This window comes from Culex quinquefasciatus, chromosome 2 (genome assembly GCF_015732765.1).
Source record: "Culex quinquefasciatus strain JHB chromosome 2, VPISU_Cqui_1.0_pri_paternal, whole genome shotgun sequence".
Classification (NCBI taxonomy): Eukaryota; Metazoa; Arthropoda; class Insecta; order Diptera; family Culicidae; genus Culex; species Culex quinquefasciatus.
In genome coordinates, this window is record NC_051862.1 from 115,844,630 (window position 1) to 115,872,314 (window position 27,685).

The window sequence follows — 27,685 nt, forward strand, 5'->3', positions numbered from 1 at the left end:
CATCAACCAAGAAGCCATCGAAGACGATCCAGCGGAAGTACGTTTCGTGACCGGAAGATCCGGAATATGAGGATGGCCCAGGACCAAGAGCATATTGGGGCGAATCATGTAACGATGTTAATTTACCTACGTGTTCCAGAGAAGTGGTTAGGACGGAAGATGCCTGCGAGAGCAGAGTTTTCGGTAACATTATTTGGGTAATAAAAAGCGAATACAAAAAAACAACAACCAAATCTTATTTTTATTTGTGATAATAAAAGTGCCTTTTCACCACGCAACGTAATTGCACCTCGTCCAAATTGTTCTGCCGCTTGCTCCGCTGCTGCTGCATCCGCCCACTCCCATTAAGCAACAGCGCCTGCATTAGCTGCTGCTTGTCCAGGTTCTTCTGAAAGGGCACCGCCCGCCCATCCGGCCCCGCCGTCATCATCCGCGGCAAACGTCATTCATTTCCGGTCGTATCACCGCCGGCTTTATCACAACTGGTTCAATGAGATCGTCCAGGTCCTTTCTAGTGGAACCGTTATTCGTTTGCCGTGTGACCAGATACCGGGCGGCCAGCATTGCAGCCACATGGTCGATGGCCTGCCGCCGGAACGTGTACACGTGCTTGAGGTAGGAAATACACACGACACAAATCTTCTGCGGCAGGCCGTCCGCCTCGCTCGAATCTAGGCCGGTCACCTCGGTCAGCAGCCGGCTGATGGGCATCGTTCAGCGGGGACACTAGCGGGGGTGTTCATGCAGGTAGGGCGGGATTTTGGCGTAGATTGTGTGCGATCCGGACGCGGGACAGGTTGGGTTCATGCTTAAAGAATAATTCTCCGTTCCCCTCAGCAAAGCCATCGTTTTGGATGCAAAATAATGATGCAAATGATGGATGCAAAATAATCTCTTCCGCCGGCAGCATCTACTCTACCAGCGGATCACATCTTTTATGCATTCTCCGTAAATTACACTTTATCCATCACCACTTTTTTTCCAACGCTTCACGGAATCCAAACAAACTTGACAGTTAAGCGCGTGAAAGAGAAACATACCAAACCAATGTTTAGAATGCAGGTGTGGCGCTGTCAGATGTCAAATGACGTGAGGTATTTAATTCCTTAATATATTAACGGCTAAAATTAATACATTAAGGCCAATGTCGCGCCCCTCGTTTAATTCCTTAATATCCCCATAGAAATTTGACAGTTCTCAAAACCGACGAAATTATAGACTAAATCGGTCCCTACAGAATCGGCCTACAACTAGATTGATTAAATCGGGTTTCGTATTGTTTACAAAGTGGACTTAGAGAAAATTTTGGTGGCAACTTGTTTTTTACATTATTTTATTAAGAGACTAGTTACTAGTTATTATTGCTCTAGTTTAAGCAGTAAGTGGAGTTTATAGTAATCATGAAAGATTGCTGTTTATTTTAGAAATTTTCATAATTTTGTAGGTGTTTCAATACAAAGCCAGGTTACAAAGGTTTTCATCATGATCCGGAAGATGGCTCATGCGGCCAAATAGCTTATGATGACACCAATGGTTCCTGCTACAGCTTTCCGGATTGCCGGAACATCAATCTTTGTTGGAGGGAGCGAAGAGATTTGAGGTTAGTTTTTTAGATTTATTGCAAAAACTTCCGGGGGGGGGGGGCTACACATTGTGTAAATATGTATTGGAAGAGCCTGCGCATGTGAACTTGGCAGTAGGCCAGGGTGGCCACCAGATTTGGATTTTCAATTTCCCGGTTTTTTCCCGGTTTTCTCCCGAGGCCAGAAGGATTTTTTCCATATAGTTTTAAATCAAATTACTATGTTTTTTATAGACTGACGTGAGTATCAAAATACTTTTTGAACGTATACACAACGTATACCTTTCGTTTTGAGAATTACATAAATTATTACTGGAAAGCAGGAAATAGGATTTACAATGTATCAAATAGGTAAAAAAGATTTGCCACATTTATTGCAAATAAGTTATGCACGGACATAGAAAAAAGAAAAAAATAAACATGTTTTGATGTTTTAAAAAGTTTGAGCAACACAAAATGGTAAGAAATCAATTGACTGTGCTGCGATTTTCTGAACAACACAACCGAAACAGTCAAAATTGAGTTAATATTTTTTTAATAAATTTTCAGATGAGAATTAAATAAAACCCAACAAAAAACTCAACTTTTATGTTGATGTAGTACCTATCCACATAAAAGTGACTGTTTGTATTGAAATGACTATTTTGCAGTAGAACTCTGAAAATATTGTAATTTTAAAATATCTGAAAATTTTATTTAAAATTTAAATTACAGTTTTAAAACAAATTTTGCAAGAAAGATATTTCAAGTGTTTTGAATTTGAACACAATTTGATAGGCATTTATCTGTTAAAAGATTCCCAAATAACTATATAAAAATATCTTAAATACCAAATATTTCCGACATTTTAAAATTATACAAAAGTACTCAAATCTGTTTTAATAACACAAAGACAAAGTTTCATAGCAATTTGTCCTTAATAATTTGTTAGACTGAGAAAGCCAAAAATCATCTTATAAAATACTACTAAAAACAGATTTTTGAAATTCCACCAAATGTTTTACAGTAAAAATTGTGTACAGTCCAGACTCGATTATCCGAAGTTGCGATTATCCGAAATATTATCGAGTCTGGACTATATTATTATTTTTACGGCGCACATCAAGTAGAGCTTTTTGCACCACGCTTTTCGGATTTAAGTATCTTAAAAATTATGGGAACTATCGATATGATTTTTATTCATCCCCTGAAGTACTGTCTACAAAACAAATAAAGCAGATTTTTACAATTTTTACAATCATATTGTTGAAGGGTTAAATCCGTAAGTTTGACAATTTTGAAATAAGAAGGCAACAACTTCCTTGGCTGCTGTGCAACCTTAAGTTGATATTGAAATATATAATAAAATTAAACGGATGAATTTAGTCAATTGTTTATTGTGCTTATGGAATTCAATACTTATTGAAATAAGATTTCAAAATCATACGGCTGAGTAAATTTTCTATTGACACGCGAAATTGATCGGAATATTGCAGCTTATCAAACATTTGTTTTTAAATCGGGTCCGGTGGTTTTTAAATCGTGGTTGCATTTCCCCCCAGTTGGCCCCGATGGCATTTTACGAGACGAGATTTGTCGGAATGAGGAAGTAAATGGCCCAGGCTTAACCAACTCACTGCCAAAGGTCGTCAGTTCGAATCCCGGGGAGGATGGGAGGTCTGTTAGTCCCGTGATGACTTCCAGATGCCAGAATCATCGTTACTACCATGAGCCCGGCGGAAAAGGTTTAGCGAAATGAGGACTCTTCTCAGGAACAAAGAGTTGTGTATTTGTTCATACACAGAAAAAAAAATGTAATTTTACCCGACACTGAAACCATGTTTTGAACGTAAACATGCTCAATGTAAGTTTGAAATTCATTGTAAATAGATGTATTGCATTTAAAGTGCCTTCATGTAAAGTGAGATTCAACGTAATGCTTGAATCGCATTTAAAGGGAACTTTTGTTTATGGCTCATCACAAATTTGAAAGTTTGAAGAGCATGTAAATGAACTTATGATGTATATTTGTGGAATTGTAAATTCGAAAAACATGTAAATTTAAAGTTCAAATTGTTTTGCGAGTGACAGCCGACAAAAACAAATCAGTTCATTTGTTGTTGATGTTTGGTGCGTTTGGTGCGGAGTTAAGTGGAAGTGTTTTCATATCAAATGAAAAGTTAAATGCTCTGTTTGTGTAAAAACAAACTTCATTCGTGACTAAACGTTATTCTCGACAGTCGGCAAACAATGGACAGGGGATGTTGTGGCCGTATTCCGGGAAGAATCTGGAAGTCAGTTTCTAAATACAGTTGAGTGCTAATTGCTGAACTTTGGTAAGCTTTCAAAATAAATAAAAAGTTCAAGCAATATGTTGTTAATGGGCCAATGTATATTTGTAAACAAAAAGTCTATCTTGCTGATTCTGAATGTAAACATTCACTGACGTAAAAGAAATGTACTATTTGTTTACAAATCTACAATGTTTTTCTGGAGTTGGACCTTATAAAAAAGGAAAGTTTGTTTTTAGCCTTTTTGAAAATTACTTCTAGGTTAATTCGTCAAAAATAGATTGTGCTCGCAAGCTACCTAATATCGACGAAGACTGTTCGCTTAGGTTGCGGTGTCCGGAACCAAATAACTTTCCACCGGGTCCTCGTATTCGTCGTTAGATTGCAAAAAGTCGCAAAAAAAGTTGAGCATTAACGGCAGCGAACTAATAATAATATCAGATAACGACATTCACACTGTCCTTCCTCTTATTCTTCTAGGCATTCTCGCCATAGGCTTAGCTAGCCTCATCTTCTTCTTCTTACTCACTCTGCTGCCTGCGCATTCGCTCTTGCTCTTTCCCGCGTAGGCTCGAACCGGTGGTGCACAGCAAGGCTCCCTGCTTCGATTCTCGCCATAATCGCCTCCACCACTTACAGTACCAGCATTACCAGATTGTGGAACCGTATCCTCCGCAACACCTGTTCACCCTTCGTCGGTCTTCGCCTACTTGTCGACCATCTGACCGCACCGCATCTTGAACACCAGTCGTGTGGTTGGGGTGGCCAGCGACCCCCGAAATCTTCAAGATTTTCCCGCTACAAAGACCCTGTAAATTCCGCCGACAATGAATATTTGGTAAACAAATAATTTTGATTTTAATTTACCTCCAGGAGGATCTTCTTGACGGTGAAGGTGCTGCTTCTTTTTGTGCAGTTGACGATTTGACGATTCAACTGCATCAAACTGCTGTTGCTTCAAAAGTATCAAAAGTTTTTTTTTCCCGAAATTCACACACACGCTGTTTTAACCTGAGACTATTAACTACTGATCGCGGCAAAACTAAGCAGGCTGGGCAGACTGTCAACGACTAGTGGAATCGTGCGAGCAGGACAGAAAGAGCGGATTTGACAGCTGCATAAGAGTTTAGGATACACGGTTGACTTAAACTACTTAATTTTGGTTGCTTTTATATTTCATTCTAAACCAGGGGGGTGCTAAAGACAATAACAAGTTAAATTAGACTAAGATTCAAATTTCAAGTATTTTTTTTTTAGTAAAGAGTATTAAAAATGCTAAATACATTGTAACATTCATGCTATTGTCAAGCTTTTCCAAAATATCAATAAATTCATGACAATGTTTTTTCTTGCGTCAATTTTTAGTGTGAGGTCCCAAAATTAAGTATTTGTAAAAAGCTTTTAAATGCTCTATTTTGTTGAAAATACAAAAAAAAACAAAGTGTGAAGTAGTATTTTTCAAACATATTAAAAATCCTTTGACCGTAACTTTTGAACGTCCCCTAGGCTGCATCTTAAAATTGCATACTTTTTAACCGTGTGCAACTTAACGCATATCGTTGCAGCGTGTAATGTTTGTTTGGGTTTGCTTTGTCCGCCTACTGTGATAATTGTGAAAGGTTGTGGTGTTAGGTTTGGAGCCAAAAAAAACTTATTTCATAAAGTTTTGCAACTCTCCTTAGTCGGAAGTGTTCGGAATAGCAATCGACCAACATCTAATGGTTCCCCGCTGCGGCCCCGGCCCGAGTAGTTTAATGGATCGCGTCGTGATTGCAAGCTTCTGCCGAGACGCATCCGGTAGGTCCACCGTCCACGTCACAGCCGCCGCAACCAGACGTCGAGTTTCCCTCAGGGAAATTTTACAGGATCCGCCCACCGGTCATACGCCGATTCCGGTAACGGACGAGCGCAAGTCGAATGCAGGCTGGTACGCCGTTTCCGGCTGCAATCACGGGAGTCGGTTTCAGTGGACATCAACATCAAATCAAAGCTTTCCTGCTACGAGATTTCGACGATTTTAACGATGAGTTTATTTGGTTCGGGACGACATTCGGAGATGTCCAGGACGATATCTTGACTAATGCTGCCGGAAACATCAAGTAACTGACTTGGATCAGGGGCAGAACAACAGCAGCAAGCTAGCGGTGACATGTAGGTTTGGGTTAGCTTTGTGAGTCTTATTTTTTTAAAATTTTTGTCACTCTCTTCTCTAGAACCAGGGTCGCATCAGACGCCGATGGGAATCTATTTAAGTTCAAGGTGCGGCACATCCAGGATTTGAGAGCCGGGCCTGATTATGTTTGAGAAGGGCGCTGGCAGACAGGCACAGGGGTTGTTTCCGGGGGCGATGGCCAAAGGTTAAGGCGATCTCAGCAGATTAAACTGCATTTGCAAGCATCGGTAATCAGTGACTTGCGTCGGCAGATGACAGCATTCAAGAATTTTTCAATCAAGTAAGTTTAGCAATTCAAGTCCCGGTCGGACCAACACAGCTGTGATCGTTTCTCTTCTGGATTCGATTGCAAGCTGGATCTTATCAACGACACCTATGGAATGCTAACATTAATCTTAACATGTTATCATTACTTGTGTAAAATACTGCCACTGAATCCGCTTTGTAAATGCCGGCCCCGATACTCTTCAAGGGAGTTCCCCTCAGAACTGGGAAAGATTTAGTTTTTTAAAGTTTATTCCAGTTTATCAAAAATAGGATTATTTAGTTCATTTGAAACCTAATTTCTCCGTTGAATCTTGAATTTGATGTGAATTTCAAGCCTTTTGCCTATTTGTATGATTTTGTTTTTAATTCTTTAATCATTTTTGAGTTTTCAACCAATGTAGTGTTGAATATTCAAATTTGACCACAAAGAAAACTATATGTAAATCATTCATGAAAACGGCCTACAAGAGCAATTGAAATTTACATCGGATTGAAGATTCAATGGAGTAAAAAAATTTGCACTTCGGTAAATTTACGTAAGTTTCATCGGAAATTTACACGTTTTTGAACAGTAGTTTGTTAGGCAGGTTTACGTCGGATGGCATGTAAATTTAAAATGAAGCTAATGTAAATTTGCATCATTAATGACGTGCACTTTTGGTACATCATAAATGATGTAAATTTACCGGAATTTTTTTTTCTGTGTATACTCGCCCCAGCTTCTGCGCCAGGGTCCTTGGCGGGATTATTATTGAAATAAATGAAACAACAAAGATGAGATATTTTATTTGCTTCTTTTCAATGCAATCTACCAAAAAGTCATCACCTAACGTAAATAAAAGCCACTCCAAGTAAGTTACTCTGATGAAATTATAATGGCCTACTCCTGAATGCTTTTCCGTGTCACCCATTCCCGAACCTGCCTCAGTCCAGCACAACCCTCTGGCACCACTGTAAATGGCTAGAACGTTTGACAGTCACCAAAACCTCGAAGAGCCCACGTTGTTTATCGTGGGCTCTTCACTAATACTACTGCGTGGGCTCTCTGAGTGTAGCAGTATTGGTGTTGTCTGTTTGTTTACACCAAATCTTCAAGAAACATCACTTTTTGTGTGTGCAAATCTGTTACAAAAAAAGATGAAAACTGTTGCTGTCGATTGACCGGTAAGATTTGCTGGGTAGTACTCTGGACCCGGGACTGGCCAAGTCCCGCTGTTGATCCTTCCGAACAATTCGCGGCAATCTCCGGCAGGGAGTAACCGACCAAGTGCAGAAACATCCGTGATTCCGGTGATTGTGGCGGAGCTGGTCTTTCCGAGCATCCTTCCCACTCCCGCTGTCGACTCGCACAGGGAATCGAAGAAATGGACTCACAAGAAGTTCATCGCGAAGTGGTCCGAAAAAATCTGAACCTTGAACTTGCAAAACCGTCTTCATCGCTACTTCGCGGGGCATTTATCCATAGTCTCTGGCGGGTAGGGTTCCTTTTTCTTGGAAATCATTTCAACATTATGAAATAATACCTTTGTTTACCACGCGGTTTCATAAACATGGCCGTCGTGACAGAGGGCTGGTCCAGCACCCTAGCTCTAGTGCACCGCAGAGCGGCGTTGTCATCAGAGCGCTCGTAGTGCAGTTTGCGGTTGCACAGAAGTTGCAATTTATTTCCCCCGATGCCGATTTGTTGAAGGCATCGCTGTCGCAAGCCACCACCAGTCGGTTGGCAGCCTCGGCCAACTGGACAATTTTAATCCACCTACCGCGGACGTACTTGCTGCTGCTGCTGCAGTGCCGAAGCAGAAGTTAGGTTTTGGTGGTGTTCGGGGCGTCGCTGGTGAGCAAACCAGCTGCCGGTGGAAATTACTGCCGACTATGCGGCGTTTGGATCGGTGCCTGTGCCAACGCCAGTTGCGGCGGCTCCTTAGACGAGATTCGGTTTTAGAGTTCGGTGGCCAAAACTTCCACCACGCTTGCGTTAATTGCCGACACCAGCACGATTCAATGATTGGCCAACTCTAACAAAAGTGGTGCAACCCAACCCAACTGCAGCCGATGGAATGTTTGCCAAGTTGGTCACATACAGTACAGCGGGAGCGACAACAGCATAAGCGCTTGTAAATACCATTAAAAAGTCAAGGGTCTAACGTCGTCGGTCTAACAGCTCTGTTTGGCATCGTCTCTTCGTCATCAGCCACGCCAACGGCCAGCTACACCCAGCCAACGTAATCTTCCCCAGGATCAACTACGATGGTCTCAGCACTCAGCACTCACCTCAATGTTGAAAGCGTTAGCATCTTAAAATCAGCACGTACTCAACATTGGTTCGGATCTGCTTCAGTCATCCTACCAAAGCCACATACAACAGGCCGCGGGATAAAATCTGAGCCTCACGAACCCAAAACATCGTCCTTTTCGGCAATTCCACCTTCGCAGAACCATCAATCGGCCAACTGTCGAACCAGTTGAGTAACATGTCCCGAACCGATCGGAAGGTACCAGAACCTTTCACCAAACGGATGGGGCCCTGGAATGCCACACTGCCAAGGAAGCAACCAGCAGTCGCATGCAATCGCGGCGGAGGAAGGGGCAGCAACCGACCAGGCCCACCAATCGCGTGGAAAAAGGAGATGGGATGGGATTTTATTTATTATAATACGTTCTTTAACAAAAAACCAAGAATAGGAAAGAATTAGTGCAATTTGTTCAATTAGACATCCTTGATCATACGTCAAATTTGAGCTGCAAATTTGTTTAGGTAAACCTTTAGTATCTCCACAGCTCTTTCATTCTTTACTCCGTTAGATTTAGATTTTAATGAGTTTTTATACGCATTATTTTTATGTTTTGTCTGGCTGCATGTATATTAGAATGCTTTAATTTTGTATTAAACTTTATTTATTCAATACAAAGCTCATAGCATGGGTTTTAATGGTGCAGCCCAGGCAATACACATCCCAATGCTAATGAAAATTACATCAGATTCTAGATTCAACGGAGTAAAACTTTTTTTTTGGATTGGGTAAATTTATGTAGATTTCATCGGAAATTTACATGTTTTCGTGACAGTTTTGTTCGGCACGTTTACATCGGAAGGCATTTAAATTTCCGATGAAGTTTATGTAAATAACCATCATTAATGACGTGCACTTTTGGTACATCATAAATGATGTAAATTTACCGGGTTTTTTTTCTGTGCAGTACGGGCAATTTTCAACATCATCGTGACTTGGGAACGTGCACCGTGACGTGACACAATGTTCGAACTGCTTGCAGTTTGGACATGGTGGAAGGAACTGTTTCATCAAGAGTCGTTGTGCAACCTGTGGAGGTGAGCACAAAACTCAAGATTGCAACACAATCAACGAGAACATCGAAGCCAAATGCTTCAATTGCGGTGGCGACCATTCGACCAAGAATCGAAGCTGCCCAAAACGAGCTGATTTTGTGAAATCTTGGCAGCAAGCGACGACGAGGCACCAACCAAATCGCCGCAAAACACCACCAGCATTTACGGACGTGGATTTTCCTGATTTGTCGTCACCAGGAGCGGGATCAGCTCGAGTGGTTCCAAATCTGCAACCATAGCCGTTGAATCAGCGGCAAAGAGTTGCAGAGAATACAACACATCCAGGCTTCAGTCAGCAACCGAGGGAAAACCAACCAGCATCAACGGGTGAAGGCAGTAGTGACCTGTTTTCACCAAAAGAACTTCTGAACATTTTCATCGAGATGACAACAACACTGCGTGGTTGCAAAACTCGTGCAGAACAAGTGAGAACGCTTGGAAGATTTATCTTAAAATACAGTTCGTAGTTTACTCGTTCTAATGATTTTGAATAATTCAAAGAATTTTTATTTTAGTTTTAAGTTACACACAAAAAAATATTTCCGAATGTTACATCATTTATGATGTAACACTTTTGCACGTCATTAAACCTTTAAATTTAAATGCAATTTGATGTAAATTTGCAACAAATTATACGTAAAAACATGATTTTACGTGTGATTCAACCGTTTACGTCGAATCTCAAGTTAACATGAACTGAGTTCACATGTGATTCATTTTTTCCGTGTCGAGTAAATTCACATATTTTTTTCTGTGTAGAATTAGCTGTTATTTTTTTTATTTTTTACCCAAATGTATTCAATGAAATGCAAAAATGTAAAACAATTTGAAGTAAATAAACAAATGTGATCAGTTAATAATAAAACGAAAAATACAACAAAGATGAAGAGCATTAAGCCATACCACTTAGCATGTAAAATAAATGTAATTATTATAAGAAAGTTCAATAAAGACATATTTAATTTCAAAATTTCAAAACCATGAGGTAACAACCTAAAGCGAAGAGCTGCGAAATTGGTCGCGAACGATTTTGCGTCTGAAATCAACCGGAACTTCCCGGAGAACCATTTTCAACATTCCTCCACCCAAAATTAAAAGCTGAGACATTTTGCGTTTCATTAAAGAACAAACTTAAACTGAAAAATTAATAACTGATTAAAATCTAAGGTTACAAATAAAAAACAGAGTTCATTGGTCAGCTTGATGAATTCTTCTGGCAGTCTGATCGACTCGTATGTGCTATGGGGCAGATTTCGATAGGTCCAGCTGACCATCGGCTCCGTCCTAGGCTCCGTCTCTAAAAGCAGATCTTGTTCATCGCGGACACCACTTGATCTGTTGCTTTCTAGGAGACGACTATGTGCCGGCAAACTAGGTTCCTCCAGGTCTGCGGCCTCGTGCTCGGTCCAGTTGACCGAAGCAGGTATCCCAAACCTGCAGTCATCGTTTGACAAAACCTGGCCGCTGGCTTTCTGGATTCGAGACATTGGCACAGCACCTGGAACCGGTCGATGAATCGTTTGTTTCTTACACTTTATTTACCTCCTGGCCAATCCAGTTGTCAGCTCGTTTGCCAAAAACTGGTCTGAACAAACTTTTCGCTATTTCAAGCCAGTCGGTCCAAACACAACGTCAACTTCTGGAATCTCACACCCAAGTAACCACAAGCACTAGATAGGAACTCTAAATCAACTCTAAATCATTATTTCCATGTTTTGAGCCCCTAAAATGCAAATTATAATGTTACTTTAGAGTTCTAACTCTATATAAGCTTTGGTTAAAGTTTCAAAACTTTGACAATTCATGTTACTCTAAAATAACTTTATATCAACTGTTCTAGTGCTTCATAATATTGTAAACAAAAGCGACATTGAAATATTCAAAGTGTTGATCTTGGTGTTGAATTTTTCGCTTAAACTGTGATAATGATGGGTAAGTTGGTGATAAACTACAGTGAAAATTACTTGTTACTGAAACATTATTGAAAATTTTCGGCATACTCCCAGAATTCCAGGCTTTCCAATCGACTTATCCTAGGTGAAAGTAAAAGTCTACGAGTGACGGAATGAGAACCATCTCAGGCAAGAAAAAACAGGCTGCTGCTTAAAATCTATCGAGGTTTTTAAGCGAAGATGGCGTTTGAATGGTGAACACCCGAAATGTCAAAATCACGCAATGGTATCAACATTACGGAACAAGTGTGCCATGGCATGACAGCCACATTTTTTTTCTAATGTTGGTGCTACTGCGAGATTTTGACATTTCGGGCGTTCACCATTCAAACGCCATCTTCGCTTAAAAACCTGGATAAAGTAGTGATTTGTGTTCAAGTTTAAAGTGATTTTGTATTGACAATGTTTAAAATAATAAATAAATAACGATCAGAGAAAGGAGTTTCTAAATTGATTACTCAGGTGCACTTATGGAACGATCCTTCCCCAGAGATCAACATCGACAACATCGACAACATCGACAATTTTCTTCGTTGAAAAGAGTTTTACTTTACAGAGCAGTTGGTTAGTGCACGGCATCATAATCTTGGAGTTCATCACAACATCATAACCGACCGGGTCACGGAGCAGCAAATTGGAAGAAATCACAAAAAAAAAAAATACATGAGCTTTGATAGCGCGCCATCTAAACTTGAAAAAGTTCACCAATCAAATAACCAACAGATGCACTATGGTACATTGGGTGGCCAAGTTTCAAAAAAGTGACCTTCTCCAAATATTTTTTGGTATTTTTTTCTCGGAAGTAAACATTCTAACTAAGAAAAATCCAAATTTTCAAAGCTCTAAGTTTGTTCATTACGGAGATACGCAAGCTGAAAGTCAAAAAATGGAGCAAAAAACTAGCGTTTTTCGTAAAAAAGGCTGATTGTTTAATTTTAACATAGCTCAGCCATTTTAAATGTTTTATTAGGACAAATATACATCGTTGGAAAGGTAATGAGATAAGCTTTGAAACTATTAATAGATAAAATGTTGTTTCCAAACCAAAAACTGAAGTTTTCATCGAATAACTGGAGCATTTTTTTGACAAATCATATTTTTTTGTGTTTGTTAATCGAGTACTTTTTTTGCTAACCGATGCTAAACATGAAACTAAGATCACTTGAAAGATTGGATTATAATCTAACATTGCTGAAATTTCCAGCCTGCGATTTTTTGCGTTTTCGGAGATATGCCATTTTGAAGATTTACGTTTTATCAAAATTTGCTGCAATCTACATATGCGCCCGTTTATTTCACTTGCTTTGCTACCTACTTCGTGGGCATCGTCGCTTCAAAAATCAATACCTGGTTTCAAGAAGTTCGAAATGACTTTATTGGAATTTTCTGTTGCCTACATTTAAAATTGAGTACCTTAGTCAAAATAAGGTATTCGTACCGAAGTTTCTCAAGCGAAACTGGAGAATCTCAGTTTGATACCGAAAAAAGCGTCCATCAAAATGTTGACTTAGCATGATGAATTTCTGCGATCAATCCATGAAACTGATCCACATTTAAGTTCTATGTTGGTTAGTACAAAACATCATAAAAAGTACCTTTAACATATCCTGAAGCTGTCACAAACTCTATAATCAAATGAATTTTAAGAATATGGTTTGTATTTTATCGTTTTACTTCATAATTAATATTTTGAATAAAATTTTTTTTTTCTGTTATTAGATTTAACAATTAAAATTTTCGCAATTTATGCCCGTAAGGGTGGGGGGTAGTGTGGTTCAGGCCCCCTTGGGAATGCAAAAATGTCAACTAGACCGCTGCATTGTTGATAAAAACATTGTTCTATGTCCACAGAAGCTCCCCTGAAATTTTCAGCCAATTTGGTTCAGGTTTCGTCACAGCTCTTTAGCATTTAATTTTATATGGGATTTGCATGGGGAATCTTCACTTTTTTCATTTTCTACCAGCATAAAATCTTCTATCGAACCAAAAATCCTGAAACCTCAGATACATATCAAAAATAATATGGGGAACAACTTTCTAGAACATCCCGGGTTGATCTAAGCCGAACTGACTTAGTTATAAGTGGATTAAGCAAAGGTGTCGATGTTGTATTCTCCAAAGGGCCTCTTTCACCAAATTTTCATCTGAAGGCTCACTTTGATCAATTGCAAATCGTTTGACAACTTGTTTGTTGTTTATGTCAGAAGAAAAAAATTGGAATGGCGGTTTCAACTTCTGTGAAACAAATTAATCAGTTTTCTTCCGTCTTTTCAGGTTTAATTTGAAGAAAAGCTTTTGGCCAGCGATGTACATGACTTGGAATCGATATCTAGAGCACGACGGATTCAAAAAAAAAAATTCAGCAACTTATTCAGGGCTCTATTTTGTGTGGGAGTTGATGCGTTCCGTGGTGGTTAAAAGCTCAACCGACGTTCGCGCTCCGGCGATGTACGTGCCGCTAGAGGAACTCCAACTTCACTCTGCCGCTTCCACCTACTGAGAGGGGGAAAACTGAGGGAGATTGATTGGTGGCTTTTAGTTACACCTGCAATCTTCGTCGCCGTTACAGCGACTCGTCCACATGTGGAGTGCATTCTTTAGTGCCGAATAATCTTGAGGGACGGCCAACAGACATTATATCTTCTTCTAAACCGGGCATGCCTAGAAAGGGGGACTGCTTAGTGATGAAGGCCAGCAGACTGAGGGTTGTCGTCCTCAACGGTTATGACGGTCAGCTTGTTCATCATTGGAATAGTACGCGGACTTGAGCACGGATGACCGTAGGAGGGACCTTTGGATTGTGAATCCAACTGCCAACCAGCGACGCTTAGTTTCCCAAGGACTCCTACATCTGGACTGAGCTTACTACGAAGATGCTAGGTTAGGCCAGGATCGACATTCAATTTCCCATCCAACGAGGTGGTGTGACCAGACAAATCCTGTCTCCCTATTGGTCTGGATTAAATCCCAGTCGACCCCGGTGCATTTTTCGAGACGAGATTTGTCTGATCACGCTTTCCGTCGGACGGGGAAGTAAATGTTTGCCCCGGTTTAACCTATAGGTTAGGTCGATAGATCAGTCCAGGTGTAGGAGTCGTCTCCCTGGGTCCTGCCTCGGTGGAGTCGCTGGTAGGCAGTTGGACTCAGAATCCAAACGTCGTCAGTTCGAATCCCGGGGTGGATGGGAGTGAGGTTTCAAAAGGGGTTTGGATTGCCTCACCGTTGCAATGTTTGCCCTTATCAGTGGTCGTGATGGTCTCCTCTCGCTCCTTCCTTCAGTCATCAGTGCTGAAGTCCGCGTACTGTTCAAATGGTGAATGAGCTGACCGTTAAAATTTGACCAGAGAGAAGCAGTGGTAGGGTTTTATTCCTGAGGGTGTCGAAGTGCTACTCCCGAACACGGTGAATAAAAGAGCTGGTCTGGGGAATATTGGTTGATGATGATTGATGATTGATTAGCCACAAATCTATCCTAAATCTTGTCAATCTTTGCTATCCAGGGGTCCGAGTGAACAGTTTCCGCTAGTTACACATGGAAGTGCGGGACCAGGTGATTAGATTAGTGTACGTGCATCCGGCTTGGTCAGCTTAGTCAGTATAAGTCCTGTGCGGCATCTGCTTACATCTGATAATGACCTCGCCCGCGCAATAACCGTTAAGAACGTCAACCCTCAGTCTGCCGGCCTTAAAGAGGCCCCCGGTTTAGAAGAGGCCGTCTCTAAGAATATTCGGCACAAAAGAATGCATTCAACATGTGGAAGAAACGCTGCACCGGTGACGAAGATTGCAGGTGTAACTAAAAGTCACCAATCAACCAATCGACCTCCCCCTGCTTTCCCCCCTCCCAATAGGTGGAAGCGGCAGAGTGGGGCTGAGCTCCTCTGGCGCCACGTACATCGCCGGAGCGCAGACATCGGTTAAGCTTTTGACGATACGTCAGCACTCAGCACCACCACGGAACGCATCAACTCCCACACAAAATAGAGCCCTGAATAAGTTGCTGATTTTTTTTTTGAATCCGTCGTGCTCTAGATATCGATTCCAAGTCATGTACATCGCTGGCCAAAAGCTTTTCTTCAAATTAAACCTGAAAAGACGGAAGAAAACTGATTAATTTGTTTCACAGAAGTTGAAACCGCCATTCCAAGTTTTTTCTTCTGACATAAACAACAAACAAGTTGTCAAACGATTTGCCATTGATCAAAGTGAGCCTTCAGATGAAAATTTGGTGAAAGAGGCCCTTTGGAGAATACAACATCGATACCTTTGCTTAATCCACTTATAACTAAGTCAGTTCGGCTTAGATCAACCCGGGATGTTCTAGAAAGTTGTTCCCCATATTATTTTTGATATATATCTGAGGTTTCAGGATTTTTGGTTCGAAAGAAGATTTTATGCTGGTAGAAAATGAAAAAAGTGAAGATTCCCCATGCAAATCCCATATAAAATTAAATGCTAAAGAGCTGTGACGAAACCTGAACCAAATTGGCTGAAAATTTTTGGGGAGCTTCTGTGGACATAGAACAATGTTTTTATCAACAATGCAGCGGTCTAGTTGACATTTTTGCATTTCCAAGGGGCCTGAACCACACTAGTGGGGGCTCAAGTTATATGGCATGGACTCACAAAAGAAACACACAGCAGTAAATAATAAATATTTGACTTAAAATGAATTTATTACGCTTAACAAAATTTTGTTGGTGGGAAGGAGGAGAGGGGGGGGGGGGTGAAAGAAAGAGGAGGGAGGGGTTGTGTCCTTAAAGTGGGGATGTATTAGCTTATCCATAATTTAATAATATAAACTTGCAATACAATATATATGCGATTCTGTTGCACTTGCAAATGTATGAAAAGACTATTTATTATAAACAATCAACTATTGAAAAACATGAAAAGTCATAAAAATCGACGTATATCATTTCAATACCATACAATTACCCAAATTTGTATGAAAAAAACATTTAAAAAGCAAAAAAATAATTTGGCCGCCTGTTTGTATGGAGATGGCCCATAGTGAGATGGCGCGTTGAAAAAAGCTTTTTCTTCTGTTGACATTTTTAAGGTGCTTTTCCAATGTACGTAAACTCTATATCCACTTTTTGCTTTAAACTCACTTTACAAGGGAGTTATGTGACTGTAAATAGCTTACTTTATATTTTGATATAGAGTGGATTTAATGTTAAGTTTTAGAGTCTCGCGGTTACTTGGGCAGTTGGCCACACACCGGCCATAATAAGTTCTTCGGTTTGGGAACAGGCCGGAAACGTTCCGACCTAGGTTCCGACAACCCGCAAATTCACACCTACGGTCCATTTTTTCAACTCAGTTGCAGTCTTCTCTTTGCTTCTTCCTTAGTCTTGACGTTCACAAACGATAACATTAAAAAACCTTCTGTCAAATTGGTCGAACCGGGGGCAACAGAGGCGCCTCTAGCGGATGCTTCACAAATCAAATTCAAATAGATCGTAACGGGTTTTACACAACTTTCCTATATAAGTTGTACATCTGTTCTCTGTGATTGAGCGTTTTGATAAATTGTTATTTTAAAAACCGGGGTGATTTTGATAGTGATTACGTCAAATTCACTTTTGGTACGGTTACTTCGAATGTCTAATTTGAAAAAATCGTAATATAGAGAAGAATAAATAGAAATACAAATTGTCTATGACTCTTGTGGTACTGAAAATTCTAATAAACTTTTAGACGGTGCGGAAATGTATTTTAAACAACCGGACCCTAAGATGACAGTTTTCGTGAGTTGCGCGTATTCACCGACAGATGGCAAGTGGGCCTCGTCAGAGTCCGCCCATCAAATACGCAAATCAAAATTTGCATAGGAAACTTTGTTTTCGTGACGGCTTTTGCGGCACGCTCACTTCAACTGTTCTATACTTATATTTGAACGTGGCGTATCTCTAAACAAGTTTTTAAATAAAATGATTCCAGAATGCTTATTTTGTCGTTTTATACAAAAACAAGGCAAAAACTATATTTATTTAAGCTATTCACCATTTTCAAAAGTTTGGCTGCCATTAGGGCCTAGCCTCGAAACGTCATACAGGAACAAAAGCTGCGAACCGAAGATTTGCGTGACGTTTTGGAATTTTGACAGTCTGGAACGGATGAATTACCCCATTATGGGTTTCCCGCATGGATAATGTGGGAATTGTTGCACAAGTTTGAAGTTGGCAAATATGCGACAAATTTTGATTTTATGCAAATTTTCATCAATAAATCATTAATTTAGGAACGAAAATGTTTGAAAATTGAAGACTAACTTGAGGCACGATGGTTTGATGCATAATCTTTCTTCAAAAGGCTGCAAAAGCGGAAATTATTTATAAATTTCAATGCATTTTTTTCTGTTCAGAACTTTGAAACTTAGCGTATTTCTTCCAAGGTTTTCAAAAGGACGCAATAATCAAAGATTTCCTTTATAAAAAAGTTATTTTTCAAATTCGCCTTCAAAACACCACATGTTGATAAACAAACGACGCCATATTGCCAATGTTGTTCGGTAGCCCATATCAGGCCATCGCCGGGGCCCTGGCTGCCATCTTAGGCCCACTGGGCCGGGCCCACAAAACGGGGTACGCTCAAATTGTATGGGAGCTGTCAACATGCTCCCGGGCTGATTTTAAAACACTTTATCCATGCAAATGCTGAAACTATGGCTCGTTTTTTATTTTTTTGCGTACACGAAAAAGATTGATAATCAATTGGTGCACTAGTGTGTGTACGCGAAACGGTTTCGAACAACCGTGCCATAAAATCCATCTTCCTGTCAACTACACACACAAAGAAAAAATACTCTGAATTTAAAAAGATCGTTCGTTGGATTAAAAGTTCGTAGAAAGTTCAAACTTTTCAATTTAAAAGTTGGAAAGTTTTTGATACTACCATGCATTTATGAAACAAAATCGTTGTATCGGTTTTACTTTTACAGTAGTTGTTCGGTAACTGGGCTGAGAACGTAGCCCAGTCATCGAATGCCGTTCGCTAACTGGGCTGAACGAAAAATAACGAGGGGACTACCGATGCATAATATTTATTTGATGAAATATAAAAATAAAAGTTACTCAAATTTGTTTACAATGATTACTTTTCATATTTCTTTAATTGTGACTTGAAATTACATAAAAGTTTGAAAAAAGTTTTTTTATTTGTTGACCATGATTTTTGCATCCATTAACCCCTCGGTGATTTCGGTTTGTTTTCGTTTTTTGACGTTTGTCTGCTTTTTAACTGGGCTACGGCCCAGTTATCGAGCGCCCAGTTAAAAAGCAGCCCAGTTAAACAACGCCCAGTTACCGAACAACTACTGTAATTGGAAATCAAACCTTTTATAGCAAAAATAAACAACATTTAATATTACAGTGTTAATTTCAGAAAAATGTGCTTGATTCTAGGCTTGATTTTATATTTATTTTTAAAAGTTTTAAACAGTATGTTAAAAAGACATTTTATTATTGTATTTAGCGCTTCTGGCCAAAATCCGAGTCCAAGCTGTACCGATTCTTAGGGTACGCCACTGGAAGAATGGGTTGATGAGGCCCTCGGAACGGAATTCGATTTCGAGCACTTCATCCTCCTTCGAGAATGATACAGATTTTTTCGGCACGCTGTCCAGGGTTCATTCGGCTGGAGCTGCGCCGTCGCGAGATGAGCATTTCGACGTCGTCGTGCTATCTTGTCGCACCCGCCATTTTGACGTTCCGAGAAAAACGCGTTTTAATGTTTGACCTTGAATATACAACAACGAGAGCACGCAATGTAAACAATAACAAACACGTTTTGTTTGGCTGACCATTCTGTGCATTGTCCCGAAGTTTGGTTGAAGTTGGTTGCTGGAGTCCCGAGTTATAATTACAAATGTTTACGGTAGTCTAGCTTGTACGTGCGACAAACGCATCCTGACTTTCCTGGCCTGAAATCCTTTGGCCTTTTGTCGCACTTACATCAATTTTCATGGAGTGACAAGATAGCACGACAAGATTGAAACTACTTTCATATGTAAAGTGACAAAAATGCACGGAGTTTTTTCGGTTTTTGTTGAATATCTCAGGATTGAAATCGAATTTTGGGGATCTGTGAAGGTCAAAAGGTGAGGCATTGTGAGCTGCACAAAATGGCGTTCTTAACTCAATTTGGCCCAAAATGCACGTACGACAAGTTAGAAAAAAGAGATGGAAGTAAGTGAAGTTGGCAAGCCACTGTACACATTCTCATTACTCACAGGGTCACAGGTGTTGTAAACCGCCGGCACCGAGTGCAACATCCGCTCTGGCTACCTCCGATTATCTCGCTTCTCGTCCTCCTCTTCGTCGGCTCCTTCTCCTCACCGTAAAAATCACCTGTCTCGTACTTGTCCAAAAACCGTATGTTTATCGTCTTCATTGCAATCTCGTTGTTAACGCAACTCTTCGGCAGCACCATCTCCTCGATGATCTCGTTACAGTCCTCGCGGGAATTGACCTTCAATCACCAATCCCGGGCCACCACCACCGAATACAACCGGTGCGAATCCACATTCCTACCTCCCATCCTAAAAAAACAAACAAAATCAATCACAAGCCCCACAAAACATCCAAGCTTTCTTCTTACCCATTCCGGCCGTGGAACAGCTGCAGTTCCTGCAGGAAGCTCGCCTTGCCCTTTTTGAGCACTTCACCTCGTCCCGCACCCGCACCACCCTCCTTCGAAGGCGTTCCGCTGCTGCTGTTTGGCTCACGAAGGTTTCCGCGTCCGATTCCTGGCTGCTGCCACCGTCGGCTTTGCTTTGCGTCCTAGAATCACCAGCACCACCGGACCCACCAAAGTGTTTGTTTACAATTGGAACTTAGTCGTACACGGTTACACGAGAACGTCAAAATGAAAGAAATTGTACAGTAGTATTAAAAGTTAAGACTTATAGTAAGTTAGTAAGTCAGTTAGTAAGGAGATTTTCAAAAACTTTACCAGTAAAAGTTTTCATATTAATTTTAAACAAGAAAAAAACTTTCCCTTAAGCTAATTTTAGCAACTTTTTAAATCAAAAATAAGTTACTTTTGTCATTACGGTAATATTTTTTGTGTGCATCCACAATAGGCCGTCCAAAAAAAAAAGTTTTCAAATCTTCATTGCTCACCCCTAGAATGATAGATTAGGATGTCAGGAACAATGTTTTCAAACAACAAAAAATCCCAAAAATGGTTTACAACTCGCGCGCGGAGCTTGAATGAAAAAAGTGCATTTTCCGAGTATTTTTCAGAAATGCGCGTAACAATCATACTAAAGTCATTCAAATTTGGTCGCCTTGGGCTTCAAGTGATAGTTTATTGTCCCCTGAACAAATTCCTGTATAGACATAGTCCATAAAAGCTTGTGTTTGGGCATGGCAGGGCGTTTTAGGGAGAAAAAAATGTATTTTTTAGACAAAAAATTTCAAAAATCACTTCCAAAACCAGCCAAAAAAATTTTGCAGCCAAAACTAATGCATTCAGCTTATAGAAAATTTTACGGAGATTATTTTGCTTTTTTTAACATTCAATTTATGTCCACGCAAAGCCGAGATATTTGCATTTTAGTGAACAAAAAGTGACGAATTTTCAAAATTCTTGGTATATAAGCGTTTTTAGCATAAAACATTGGCTACTATGATTACAAACGAGAAGGCATATATTTTGGACATATTTATTTTGTTCGCTCAAAAACGATATTTGTTAATAAAATTTCATGAAAAAACATGAGATTTTCTCACAATGTGACGTAAACGACATATTTAAAAGTACTGCTATGTGCTCTTCTCGATATGAACAAATAAAGCTGTAATGGGCAACTTTTTTTTGAAAAAATAAGTTTTCTATAAATGAATTTGTTTCATTCGAATGTACATACATAAAAAATTCACGTTCACAGCTTGGAGATATGAACTTAAATAAAATTAATTTTGATTTATGATTATGTGTCGTTTACGTCACATTGTGAGAAAATCGCATGTTTTTTCATGAAATTTTATTAACAAATATCGTTTTTGAGCGAACAAAATAAATATATCTAAAATATATGCCTTCTCGTTTGTAATCATAGTAGCCAATGTTTTATGCTAAAAACGCTTATATACCAAGAAATTTGAAAATTCGTCACCTTTTGTTCACTAAAATGCAAATATCTCGGCTTTGCGTGGACATAAATTGAATGTTAAAAAAGCAAAATGATCTCCGTAAAATTTCCTATAAGCTGAATGCATTAGTTTTGGCTGTAAAATTTTTGGCTTTTTGGCCCTGTCTATACAAGAATTTGTTCAGGGGACATTAAACTATCACTTGAAGCCCAAGGCAACCAAATTTGAATGACTTTAGTATGATTGTTACGCGCATTTTTGAAAAATACTCGGAAAATGCACTTTTTTCATTCAAGCTCCGCGCGCGAGTTGTAAACCATTTTTGGGATTTTTTTGTTGTATGAAAACCTTGTTCCTGCCATCCAAATCCATCATTCTAGGGGTGAGCACCGAAGATTTGGCAACTTTTCATTTTTTGGGACGGCCTAATCCACAATATCCTTTAAAAAATAGTTTTAGTTAAAGTGTCTCCTCCCTTGGGTTTACGTTTTTGACAAATGAATAGGTAAACTGTGGGCTTCTCCTACCCACTTCGAAGGTATATTTTTACCCACTTCTAAGTATGCCATGATGAGCACAATGTGTATGAACTTGTGTTGGTTAGGTTAATCGTGTGGCGAATTTTTACTATTTGGGACTGAACTATTTGTGACAATTTTGTTGAAAATCTTGCAAAAACTGATGAGAATCCTCAATTGTGGATGTGATCGAAGTGATAAAAACACATAAATGACTTTTAACAGGAAGAAACAAAGTGAATGAATGGAATATAAAAAAAAATGGTGCGTGCATGACAGTCGACAAAATCGATTAACATCAGTGGAAAAAATATAGGATGGATTCCCATAGGGAGCGTTTGTCGCAAATTAAATGTTGATAAATGTTTAAAGCTTGATTTATTAAAAAGTCTTAGTGCAGTTTAAAAGAAATGGTTTAATAATGAATAAACAAGTTTTCCTTTTTCTAATCGATTATTTCAATATCAAGAGGATCCTTTCTTCTTTTCTGGGGTCGTTCATGAGCTACGTACATTTTTCTTCATAATCTATCTCTTCAACGCATGTCCGACGTGTTTCTTTGGAAATCGGCAATTCCTCTTTTGTTGAAATAAACAACGTAATTTATAAATATGTCATCCCGCAGCAGCATCCTATGGGAAGATTCTTAGCGTACGCAGTTATCATGGTTCATTAAGCAGATTTTTAATGTGTACCAAAAACAACACGGCTTAATAAGTCATATTGAAAACAGTACATTGCATCAAAGGTCATTTTGAAGAACAAACTACTAAGTGTCGCTTACTTGAAAAATAATTACCGAGTTAAACCCCGTGAAAATAATTGTGAAGAAATGAACCATGAAAATCTCGATTTCGTTTTGATGCTATTAGTGAACAGTGCGAAACCGTAAAAGCTTTTTTGTTTTATTTGCTGGATGTCTCCCACAAACCTGGAATACTTTTTGAATCGTCTCAAATAGGTAAGTACCCAACACATTCATTGGTGATTATTGCTGATCGTAATATTTCGATCTTAATTTCGCGACTAACGATCGATATTTTTGTATATTAAGATTCCGATCTGAGATTTCGGTCATTCGATTTTCTTTGTATTTTTTAATTTTACTTGATATTGAATGTTTGGCCCTTTTGCAATGAATGTCTTGACTTAACATTTTAAAAAATATTGTTTTCGATAAGATCGGAAAATTTCACGAATGTTTCATATTTTAACATTGAAAATCGGACTATTAGTTGCTGAGATATCGACGTTAGAAAATGGTGGGTTGTTTGGGTGAGACTTGGAAAACATCAATTTTCCTGTTTTTAAACCTTTGTCTAATCTAATCTAATCTAACACAAACGCAGCTGGTCCGATAAAAGCATGCTGGAAAGTCTTGTGATTAGATTACGCCCAAGCACTTTTCTTGTCAATATTAATAATTGCAGTACATCCGAGAACACCCGAAAATGTATTGCGAAAATTAAAGCGGCCAGCCTTACTGCGTTGTGTTTACCGCAGAGAGGATTTTGAGAACGAAACACATTTCACAGAATCTACAGGGGAGGAAGGATGCGTGGACATACCGTACCAAATGCTCCTGATCAGTTATTATGTGTCGTGTTTTTGTGTGTGCAGTTGTTGTAAGTGTCGTGAGTTTATATATAAGTTATTGAACTTCCATGATTGCAGGCCAAGGATTGATACCTAAGAGCATGCAATGGCACTGACCTTGTTGCGTGCTCTTCGGTTGACGTCCACGTAAGGAACATCCTGGAAGGAGCGTAACTAACTACATCCGTAGTTCTGTTAGATCATCCGAATTATCTTGATCAGAACAGTATAGCTCTGGTTCTTTGCGAGTGTCCTATTTTCTTACCTCCACGTTGGCTTGGTTTTCATGATGACCTAGCTGGTGGCCTGTGGAAACGGATCGTAAACCTTTGACAACCGCGGGTCATAGTCGAGAGGGCTAAAAGAAAGGGGCGCGACAATGTGGGAAAGGGAAGTAATTTGTGATTGTAGACGGTATTGTTTTGATTCGCAGTATGTTGAGTCAACTGCTGTGAATGTACCTGAAACATCGCACAACGGGGTTTCTCTTCTCTTCATTCTCAGCTACCACCTATCTCCTATTTTTATTTTGCTCTTCTGATTCCCAATTCTTCACTGATTCTTCTATTTAATATCCAACATTTGATTTTAATTTTACTAACTTTTGATTATCTTATCTCTCAAAGCTTTTCCACTCTTTTCTATCAATTGATACTGCTGTAACAAACTTTGTTTTGTTTTTTTTTTCCTTAAAAATATACTTTTCCTTAATGTACTAGTAATATCAAATCTATTAATCATTCGCCTAATCTTTTTTGATTTTATTGCGAATTTATTTATTTGAATAATTCTTTATCTATAAATTATCATAACTATAATCTAAGCTTGTTTTGTATCTCTATTTATTAACTATTGTCTAATTTTACATCTAATACATCTAGCTTCTCATTTTTATTCTTCAAAATACGCTCATCATTCTCTTACTGTTGATACTTGATTTTTATAAAATAAATTCTCTTTTACTGTCAATTGTTTTCAATCTTCACCCTTTTTTCAAACAAGTGAGGTTTGAGCCCTTACTCAATTTATGGAATGGTTAAAGGATTAACACAAATATTACTATTGTATTTTTGGTAAACTTTTATAACATGCTTAGGACCAAACATTGTAACAAAACACCGCGACAAAAGAAATAGCAACAGATAAACAGACTCAACAATAGGGAAGATTTCAGGAGAAAACAAAACACAGTAAATAACAATAAGTTTTGAATTCAAACTAAAAATAAAACAGTTTTTGCTTTAATGAAAGTTGATAGGCACACTATAAATGGTTAGGCGCTTATACTTACATCAAACCCTACTTAATGTACCACCCCGGCCGAGTTAAAATGCGTAACCGGAAAAGAAGGTGTGCATGCCTGGCACGAACACTCAAAGCGTGTTCTAGCGTGCTGCTCGTACTGACTCAGAGCAAGGGTGAGATGTAGGTGTAAGGGCAGTGCGTGTTCGTCGGGAACCTAGTGCATAAGATCGGTCAAGGCCCGTTCTTACACTGAAAATTGCGAATTGCAAAAGTTATTGAACTTCCATGATTGAAGGGGCGGTTTTCTCTTAATTGATTACGGCAAAGCGTTAGGTTTGACTGTCCAAAACGTTCTGAATTTATTGTAATCGAAAAGTCCTCCAGGGGACCATCCATAAACCACGTGGACACTTAAGGGGGGGGGGGGTATGGCGATTGTCCACGCTCCATACAAAAAAGATTTTTTTTGTATGGACAATTGTCCACGAAGGGGGGGGGGGGGGTTGAGAATGCCAAAAAAGTGTCCACGTGGTTTATGGATGGTCCCCAGGGCATCACACACGAGATACTGAGGTTTTGCTTATTGAGTATTAATCGAGCTACTTGTTTTAATCGCGGCGAGGTAAACGAAGTTTAGCGTTCACAGTTTGGTTAACTGTTGTCGGCTGTGCTGATGATGTTGGTGGCGTCGATCAATTATGCGGAAAGCAATTTCCGTAACTGCTCCCTCACCAAGGAAGGATCGTTCCGATCCGTATCGACTGCACAGAAATTTTCCATCAAGCTTCTTTGGTGATGTTTGAAACATTATAGTTGTTGCTGTCTTGTAATTCAGTGTTACAAATATTTGTAATCAAAGATTACGTAATCCTTGATCACATCTTCGTTTATTACATTTGTGTTACTCTGAATTACAAATTGAGGCTTGTAATTAGCTATTACAAACAAACTATTCTTTCACTGAAATTTTTTTGCTACATAATTTTGAAATGGTTTTCTTTGTTTTTTTTTCACTCACACACCTTCTAAAAATAAATTTCAAATCTTGTTTATTTTTCTTTTGTCCAATTTATTTAATTTGGTAGAGCTGAATTATTTAAATGATTTTCGAATTGCTGATCTTGTTTTCACTCACACACACGCACTTAATTTATCAAATTTTGAAGAGTATTTTTGAATTTTAAATTTAGATTTTTTTCACTTTAAATTTTGTCGCTTGTTGAAAATCCGGATAACGCTGTTCCTATGAATGTCCTCCTCGTCGCAGGTGTTGAAGTCCAAGAAGTGCTGCGCTCCTGAACTCAGATCCGAGTTTTTCGCGATGTGCACTCGACGGTATCACGCCTCTTGTCGAAATATCCAGCGGATAATGTTGGTTCATCTTCTTCGGTCGGTGGCTGCTTCACCAGGCGATTTCTTGGCTGCTACACTCCTGATCTCCAGATCCGTTGGTGACGAATTTCTGCTAATGAACAACTGCTGTGTTTTTCGCATTAACTTGCACTTTCGGTCTAACAACCGAGATTTTCGCCAACGACCCTGTTCATAGAATTTCTATGATTGAAGGGGTGGTTTTCTCTTAATTGATTACCCCAAAGCGTTAGGTTTGACTGTCCAAAACGTTCTGAATTTATTGTAATCGAAAAGCCCTCCTGAGCCTCAAACACGATGTACTGAGGTTTTGCTTGTTGAGCATTAATCGAGCTATACTTGTACTTGTATACTTGTTTTAATCGCGACGAGGTAAACGAAGTTTAGCTTTGTTCGCAGTTTGGATAACTGTTTTCGGCTGTGCTGATGCCCAGTAACAACGTTCTAGCAGGATTCTTACAGAGTTCTCACAGAGCTGGGTGTTCTTACAGCATTTTAGCAGAAATGTTCCACCGTTCTAGCAGGATTCTGGCAGAACCAGTTCTGCTAGAATATTTCGTGACTGGGTGATGTTGGTGGCGTCGATCAATGGAGCACCGGATTCGAGTGGTAGAAATGACAGTTCTCCCATAAGGAATACATTGTAGAAAAAAGCAAAAACTGCTCGAATGGAAGTGCTCCATTATGCGAAAAGCAATTTTCGTAACTTATATACAGCAATTCCTCACGAAAACAGCATGATTCGAAAAAACAGCATGATTCGAAAAAAAAGTTCTCCGATCGGGCTCAAAATTTTTCTAAGGGTTCCTTGGCCGAAATAATTAGACCCGTATTTTTATGTTTTCCCATTAGGGTGACCTACGCCGTGTTAGGGTGGTCCGAAAAATGGCAATTTTCGCTGATTTTCGCAAAAACCACTTTTTTCAAAAAATCTCATCTCCGCGCCATTTTGCAGGCCGAGGATTGATACCTAAGAGCATGCAATGGCACTGACCTTGTTGCGTGCTCTTCGGTTGACGTCCACGTAAGGAACATCCTGGAAGGAGCGTAACTAACTACATCCGTAGTTCTGTTAGATCATCCGAATTATCTTGATCAGAACAGTATAGCTCTGGTTCCTTGCGAGTGTCCTATATTCTTACCTCCACGTTGGCTTGGTTTTCATGATGACCTAGCTGGTGGCCTGTGGAAACGGATCGTAAACCTTTGACCACCGCGGGTCAGAGTCGAGACGGCTAAAAGAAAGGGGCGCGACAATGTGG

General features: G+C 39.4%; 2 protein-coding genes across 3 annotated transcripts in view; one reads left to right on the forward strand and one right to left on the reverse strand.

Moving 5' to 3' along the window:
• Positions 1-19,733: 19,733 nt before the first annotated feature.
• The window catches only part of LOC119766287, a 33,993-nt gene continuing 26,041 nt past the window's right edge, over positions 19,734-27,685 (reverse strand). The window contains exons 2-3 of the mRNA XM_038250737.1: positions 20,195-20,428; positions 19,734-20,135 (exon numbers count right to left, since the gene is read on the reverse strand). Coding sequence (XP_038106665.1) covers positions 20,068-20,135; positions 20,195-20,428 — 302 coding nt within the window. The 3' untranslated portion in view covers positions 19,734-20,067. The remainder of the gene's footprint in view (positions 20,136-20,194; positions 20,429-27,685) is intronic.
• Positions 22,284-27,685, forward strand: part of LOC6041421 (zinc finger protein 608) — a 56,822-nt gene continuing 51,420 nt past the window's right edge. For both annotated transcript variants that reach the window (XM_038257007.1, XM_038257008.1), the window contains exons 1-2: positions 22,284-22,475; positions 22,837-23,172. The gene's annotated coding sequence lies outside the window, so the exon portion shown is untranslated. The remainder of the gene's footprint in view (positions 22,476-22,836; positions 23,173-27,685) is intronic.